At 36.8% G+C, this 7883-nt stretch overlaps 1 protein-coding gene across 1 annotated transcript in view; it reads left to right on the top strand.

The window, feature by feature from the left end:
* Positions 1–262: 262 nt before the first annotated feature.
* Positions 263–7883, top strand: part of ZBTB41 (zinc finger and BTB domain containing 41) — a 48893-nt gene continuing 41272 nt past the window's right edge. The window contains exons 1-2 of the mRNA XM_006734062.3: positions 263–400; positions 1042–2289. Of these exons, the coding sequence (XP_006734125.1) occupies positions 1167–2289 (1123 nt within the window). The 5' untranslated portion in view covers positions 263–400; positions 1042–1166. The remainder of the gene's footprint in view (positions 401–1041; positions 2290–7883) is intronic.

Below are 7883 nucleotides of genomic sequence, written 5' to 3'. Positions count from 1 at the left end.
CACCCCCCGCCATTCCCCAGCGAAGCTTCCTGCAAAGCTTCGTCTGGTTCAATCACAGTAGGCCACCAAACCACCGCGAAAACCCGGAGTAACGGATTTGGGGCGTAGCTAGGGTCCTCTAGGGAGCAAGGAGAATTTACAGAGCATGCGCAAAGACGGGTGCGCGCACATGCGCAGTGGTCGGCGCAGGGCCGCGCGCTGGTCTCTCCGGGAGGCTCGGAGGCTGCGCGCGGTTGACGTGTTCCGTGGCTGTGGAGGCGGCGAGGCTCTGGGAGGGGAAGGAGGAGAGAGAGGGAGGGTGAGGTGGGGGGCTGAACCCGGAAGTGGGTAGGCGCTGGAGCGAGCGCGCCGACAGTGGAGCTCAGCGGCTGGGAGCCAGCGGGGGAGCCCTGGGTTCCCGGTAATGGATCTGTGGGGCGTTTGCCCAGGGAAACTGGGGTGGGAAGGGGAGCGGGTTCGCGTCGGCGAGCGCTGTCTCCGCCTGGGCAGGGCCTGGGAAGGCTCTTCTGCTTCCTTTAGTCGTCCCTGTGGTTGACCCTACTCCTTCTGCTCTGCGCCCCTCCTGGGGCCATCTCCTGCGGGGTGATTTTGGCCGTGGGACACTCACTGTCCATGAGGAGGTGTCCTTTGCCCGCCCTGGAAAAAGGCATGTTAATGGAGAGACGTGGATTTCGCGGCCGCGACGGCCTTATTGTCACCAGCCCAGCGCCCCTAAACCATGAATGTAGCGCGCCTTAACCTGCACCCTCAGTGATCTTGGAGGGATCCCTCCCTTTTCGGCCCCTCTTTTTCCCACCCCATTCGTCAGTCAGGCCTGAAAGGTGTGCTCCGGCGTCCTTTAAAATTACTGTTTTGTTGGCTGTCTTTTATAACCCGGCCTTCCTTGTTCTCCACGCTAAAATCTTAGCCACGAGTAGGAGGTGTGACTTTATCATAATTTAGTTCTGATTTAGAAAGGATTAGTAGACGAATGCCGTGAATAATTAATTTAAGATTTGCTTTGCCTTGGAGTTTTTTTACGTGGTTCTTACTCTTTTGCAGACCATGAAACCCTCGGGCACGCCCCTCCAGAAGCTGTTAACCAAGACAATCTAGTTTTTTGTTTTTTTAAATAAATCCTTTAAGACACTTAATGAAGTTTCTTGTTCTGAAATTGTTGTACTGCAATGAAGAAAAGGAGAAAGGTTACTTCAAATCTTGACGAGAAGATCCATCTAGGCTATCATAAAGATTCTTCAGAAGGCAATGTTGCAGTGGAGTGTGACGAAGTAACCTATACTCATTCCACAGAAAGACCAATTCCTGAAGCTCTTCACTGTTACCAGGAACTTCCTCCTTCTCCAGATCAGAGAAAACTTTTGAGTTCTTTGCAGTATAACAAGAATTTGCTGAAGTATTTAAATGATGATAGGCAGAAGCAACCATCTTTCTGTGACTTACTTATCATAGTAGAAGGCAAAGAATTTAGTGCACATAAAGTTGTTGTTGCTGTTGGCAGTAGTTATTTTCACGCGTGTTTGAGCAAAAATCCAAGCACTGATGTTGTCACCCTGGATCACGTAACACACTCAGTTTTTCAGCATTTGCTTGAATTTCTTTACACATCAGAATTTTTTGTGTACAAATATGAAATACCTCTTGTTTTAGAGGCAGCAAAATTTCTGGACATTATAGATGCAGTTAAGTTGCTAAATAATGAAAATGTTGCCACTTTTCAGTCTGAGCTGGCTGAAAAGTCATCACCAGAAGAAACACTAAGTGAATTAGCTGGAAGACTATCAAATAATCATCAGTGTAAATTCTGTAGTAGACATTTTTGTTATAAAAAGTCTTTAGAGAATCATTTGGCTAAAACCCATAGGTCCCTTTTATTAGGGAAAAAACATGGGTTAAAAATGCTGGAGAGAAGTTTTTCCACAAGAAGATCGAAAAGGAATCGGAAGTGTCCTGTTAAGTTTGATGACACCAGTGATGATGAACAAGAAAGTGGTGATGGGTCAGACAATTTGAATCAAGAAAATTTTGATAAGGAAAAGTCAGACAGAAATGATTCTGAGGACCCTGGAAGTGAATATAATGCTGAAGAAGATGAACTAGAGGAGGAAATGTCAGATGAATACTCTGACATTGAAGAACAAAGTGAAAAAGATCATAATGATGCAGAAGAGGAACCTGAGGCTGGTGATTCTGTAGGAAATATTCATGAGGGGTTAACTCCTGTAGTCATTCAGAACAGTAACAAAAAAATATTGCAATGTCCTAAATGTGATAAAACATTTGACCGCATAGGTAAGAAAAGAAAGATTGTTTTCTGTCTCTAATAACTTAATTTTTCCTGGTATTTTAAAGGTTATAATGAAAAACCAAACTTTGAAGGTAACTTTTGAAAGGAGTACTTAACTAGGGTGGGTATTTGATAGTCAATACATATTTTATCCTGTTGTTTTAAATTTGTTTGATTCAGGAATTTAACTGTTTTTATTAGCTTTTATTTTCCCTACCTCATGTCCCATTAAAAGGTGACAGATCATTAGTTCAAGTATTTGGTATGAAAAAACTCCTGACTTAATAATTATGAATGTAGTGCTTTGATTTATATGTTGATTTAATTTCATAGATAAGTGCTATTTTTGAGTCATAGAAAATTAGATTATATTAATTCAGTTTAATAATTTGTATACTATTTCCCCTTGAACATGGCTATATCTGAGTTAGAAATACAGTCACTTCTCTAGTATCTAGTACTGTTTAGAATTGGAATGTTTCAGTTTAGGCTTGTAGTTAAGAATAAAACTGAACTGGATATAATTTATTCTGTAGGTAGAGTCTCCAGGAAACGTCTTGATTAGTAGTAGTCTTTGGTTATTATAATAACTAATAAATCAGCTTTTCCTTTATTAGAAAAAAGTATATGCAGGAAATGTGGTCTATAACCTTAAGTTAAAAATGTCAGTGAACATATAATTTCAGGAGGTCTAATATTGCTAGTAAAATAATTTTGGGAGGTGTTTTACATGAACTGTTCTAATGTGAACTTTTAAATTGCAGCAATTAAACTATTTCTATATAAATCAAAGTTATGAAATTGTGAAATATGTTCCACCACATATAATGTTAAAAGGAACATTTAAGTGCAGTTTGACCTTGTAATATTATTTATGCAGTTTAATATATCCCCATGTATTTTGCAGTGTTGAGTTACTAATGTTATTGGTTTAGGTGGAAATTGATTTTATAAGGTATTGGTAATCATTTGTTCTCAAAATATGGGACAGTACATACTATAGCATAGGTGGTAACCTCTTTTTGCTTTTTATTATGCCTTTGAATCCAAATCAGAATATTTTGACAGTCCAATTTAATAATTCCTTATCACTGTTTTTACTGTGTTTGAGACTCTGTACAAACATGAATAAAATAACTTTTCATGAGTAACTCGGAAGAGCATAGGAATACAAGGAACTTGCTACACTCAGGCTGGATAAATGCTCTGTCTCTCGTAGAGCTATAAACAAGTACTGTGACAAGAGAATATTTTTGGATTCAGATACCTGAGAGCACGTTATCTTTTCAGTAGATTCTGCTTATTCAACTTTATATTTTTAGTACATGCCTCTTTATTCTGCCTTAATTTGACCTAATTTGACTTGAGATGAATGAGCAGGGGTCAGGTCACAAATGGCATTGTAGCCCCCCAACACTGAGATTTCTGAACTGTCCTATTGAACACTAGGGCTGTGAGATACTTTAAGAGAGAAGAGTTCTATGTTCAAGTAAGATTGGAAAAACTATATACCGTAATTCATAGTCTGTAATAACTGTCAAATTGTCTAGTAAAGAAACTTGGTAATTTCATTTAGTCTGGTATTTCCTCAAATAATTTTATCGTAAGACATTTTTGTGGTACTTTTTTTAATGTCCAAAAAACCCACTACATTTCCTTGCACACAATTTAGGAAAACACTGCTCAAGATTAAGTTCCTGATATACTAAGAGGAAGGTGTTTTGCAGCTTTTTTAACCGAGGGCAGCCCAAATAATTGTGAGAATCAATAGGTCACATTGTAGACTTACCTGCAGCCTTTCTGAATGCATTGGACTTTATACCTCTCTTTTATCTACCCTTCTCTTTTGTTTAAGTCTCCCATGGGGCTGCTTGCTTTTCCCCAGGACTGAGAGAGAGGAAGATGGAGAATATATCATATTGGTTAAAAAAGCATGAGCTGGGGCGCCTGGGTGGCTCAGTCGTTAAGCGTCTGCCTTCGGCTCAGGTCATGATCCCAGGGTCCTGGGATCGAGCCCCACATCAAGCTCCCTGCTCCGCGGGAAGCCTGCTTCTCCCTCTCCCACTCCCCCTGCTTGTGTTCCCTGTCTCGCCGTGTCTGTCACATAAATAAATAAAATGTTTAAAAAAAAAAAAAAAAAAGCATGAGCTATAGTGATGTCAGACCACCTGCATTTCTGAATCCAGGTCTTGGGCAGGTTACTTAACCTGTCTGTATTTTTGTTTCCTCATAGGTAGAGTGGGATGATGCTAATGTATGCTAATAGTACCTTCTCATGGAGGTTATTATGAGAATTAAATGGGATAGTCTTGTGAATCACTCAAAATACTGTGTGAAATTTAGGTGTTCAAGGAATACTAGCTGCTCATATTAATCTAATATAGTTACTGAGTATCTCTAATACCAATAAACAGGTAATGAAGTTATATCTTCTGTGTTCTCAAGAATGTTAAAGTTTAATGAGTACATGCAAAAACACAATCATATTGTAGTGTAGATAATCCTACCAGAAAAAGTACAAAGGACTAAAGGAATCAGTAGATTTCATAGAGCAGATAGCATTAGAGCTGAGAACTAAAGAATAGGGAAGAATTTACATGGCAAAAGGACCAACATGTACAAAGACATCTGGAAATTGCTGAGGGGTGGGTGATTTCAAGATGGGCAAGGAGGTATAATGAAAATGATAGATGAAGATAGACAAGTAAGCAGAGGTCAAATTTTGCATGGTTTTTGTGCTGTATAGAAAGTTTAGATTTTATCCAGTGAGTGATAGAAACTTGAAAAAACTTTGACAAAGGAAATGACAGCCTATTGAAGTTTTAGGAAGGTCATGCTGGCTTCAGCACAGAGAATGAAATTGGCAAGGACCAAAAGGATATTGTAGGCTTGGACTAGTTAGATGAGTAGCGTTGAGAATGGGCTGTAGGACGAGGGTAGATCAGAGAGTTGCACTGAATATAGATAGGCTAAGTGGACTGGTTGATGGATAGAATGTAAATGTGTGGAAGGAGAAGATCTCTGTTTCTTAAATGTCCTCCTTTCTCATCTCCATCAGAAGTCCTTTTTATTCTTAAAAAAAAAACAACAAAACAGTTTAAAGACCATTTTCCAGTAAGCCTTATAGCATCCATATTCCTATCATATGATGTAAAAATGTCTACCTAGATTTTTGGTTATTTATTTCTCATTAGAGTTTAAGCCTGAAAATTTTGTGTCTTTTGATTACTGTCCCTTGTTGATACCCTAGGTCATTTCAAAAAGCAAGTGCTCAGTAAGCTCCTATTTGAGTGAACTAAATTGAAAGGTTGGTGTCTGACTTAACTTTGAACTTGTAAGAAGCCAGTTGGGCTTCTTTATAAGCTTCTAACTTTGGTGTCTTGGAGTGGGTTATGAGAATTAATGAATAAGCTGTGAGACCTGCTGGAACCATTAGCTCCACGATATGTAGTCAACTAATTTGATTCCATTACTTTGGATCTTTTACCCTTATTGATGTATTTAATAGTTGCTTGGAGTGGGACTCCTGATCCGGTTACATTTTTCCTTAGGCTACCAGCTGTCTTCCCTTAGTGTATTCTCATGCAAAGAGAGTCCTTTGACCTTTCCCCCTTAAGGTTAAAGTGGGTGAAAAAACCTAGTGGGTGAAAAGGCAAAAATAGGGAAAAGATGACAGATGGGGTGAGAGAAAATTTGGATAATTTATCTTTTTTATTGTTCCTACTGGGAACTAAAATCTTCCCTTGGATTAAATTTATAATCTCTTCTAGAGGTAGAAAATGCTTTACAGCTCTTTTAAAAAATGTGACTCTTTAGACCAACCTGACAGAGATTCCACTTTGTTCTTAATAGAGAAGAGTTATAACAATGACACAATTCTTTAAGGTTAAGTATTTTAGTTAAGTATTTTTTAGAGTATGCCATATGAATAAATTCAAGGAATAATAGAAGATTTAGCAATATCAAATAAATAATGAGCTAATTTGGCAATGTTTCTCTTTGTGAAAACTGCTCACAAAATCTGACTGGTAATTTTGCATAACCCATATGGGGGAATAATAAATTTTTAAGCACAAGGTCAAGTTTTTTCATGTGAAAATTTCTTTAGTTTGGGACACAGTTCATATTGGGATTCATTTCAGAAAAATTCTGTGGATGAAATTTGTTAATATTATGCGTTTTCTTTTGGTAATCAAGAATGGTTGGACGTAGTATATTATTCTCTGAAGGAATATGATTTTTTATTGAAAACTTATTTGAAATGCACATTTTGATTTATTGTTGAATCTCCCCTCACCCCATAAGAAAAGAAGAAACAGATGTAGATATTGACTGTATTTATGCTGTATACCTCCCACACTGCTATCAGTTTTTTTAAACATGGAATTTCTTTAGAGAGTGGGGAAAAATTCCCTGGAGATCTACCTGACTCTTATGGTTTCAGTGTTTCCACAGAAGTTGTGTCTCTTTTATTCAGAAAATCAAATCCATAGAGGTGACTGGCCTTGCAATGCCTGTGTGCATAAAATTGAATTAATAACAAAAAAGTTTTTTCACCTTAGAGATTCTTAATGTCATAGTGAATCGTTCAAATTTATGTATTTTCACTGGTCTCTTTGGACTCTGCTTAATTTATTTAAATTAATTTTTTTTTAATTTTGGCTCTTCTGGCTAAAATTTTTTTTCTTGGTTAAATCTTAAGTCTTCCTGTCTGTAGGAGAGTGGAAGTTTAATAGTTAAAAGTGCTTTTGATTTTTAATTTAACTGTCATTTTGATGGTTTTACTATTCAACTACATGTAACTTAATTTGTATTTGCAAGCAAGAAAAAATTTCTTTAATTAAAAGGAAAATGCTATTAATGATTAACATCTTTTCATCAAAGCCATTTTCATTAGAAATACAAAATTTGGTGAAAAAATTTTCTTACACTTTAAGACGTTATTAAGTTGCTGTTTTTGTTCACTTGGGTATAAAAATGAGATTTAAGCATTAGATGGTTGGTTTTCTTTTAACTAAATACACAGTTAATGTGCAGTTAAGAGTGGGCCTATTCTAAAAAAAAAATACTTAAAAGTTAATCACTTAAACATCACACTATATACTCTTGATTTGTTTACACTTTTTTTTTTTACCACAAGTGTGTGTCACTTACATAATTTGAAAAGCAAGTTTAATAAAAATGAAATGTGGAAACTTTCACAATCAAGGAAAACTTTTTAATTCCATGCAATGACCTCAATCTTTTCAAAATTAAAATTGTGGGATTTTAGTACATATTAAAAATCTTTGGATTCTGTACTTTATATCTAATTGATGTGTAATAAAGGTTAAAGAATCTAATACATGCATGCCTTATTATAATAACAGAAAAAGGATAAGATCAACTCAGAAAATATTTTCTCAAAGATATTATAACAGTAATGGTCTGGTTATACCCTGCAAAAAGAAATCAGTGTTTTGGATAGTTCAGGGTCAGAGATGCATATTTTATTATATAATATACGTATTTACACATGTGCTCATACATAAATTGAAGCAAAAAATTGCACAAAACTAATGTGAATTTACTCGTATTTTCTACTCTGTTATCCCCTCTC

This window comes from Leptonychotes weddellii, chromosome 6, assembly GCF_054177405.1.
Source record: "Leptonychotes weddellii isolate Sample4059 chromosome 6, ASM5417740v2, whole genome shotgun sequence".
In the NCBI taxonomy this organism is placed as follows: Eukaryota; Metazoa; Chordata; class Mammalia; order Carnivora; family Phocidae; genus Leptonychotes; species Leptonychotes weddellii.
Note: the sequence above shows the minus strand (reverse complement) of the source record. Positions and strands in the feature narration are given on the sequence as shown.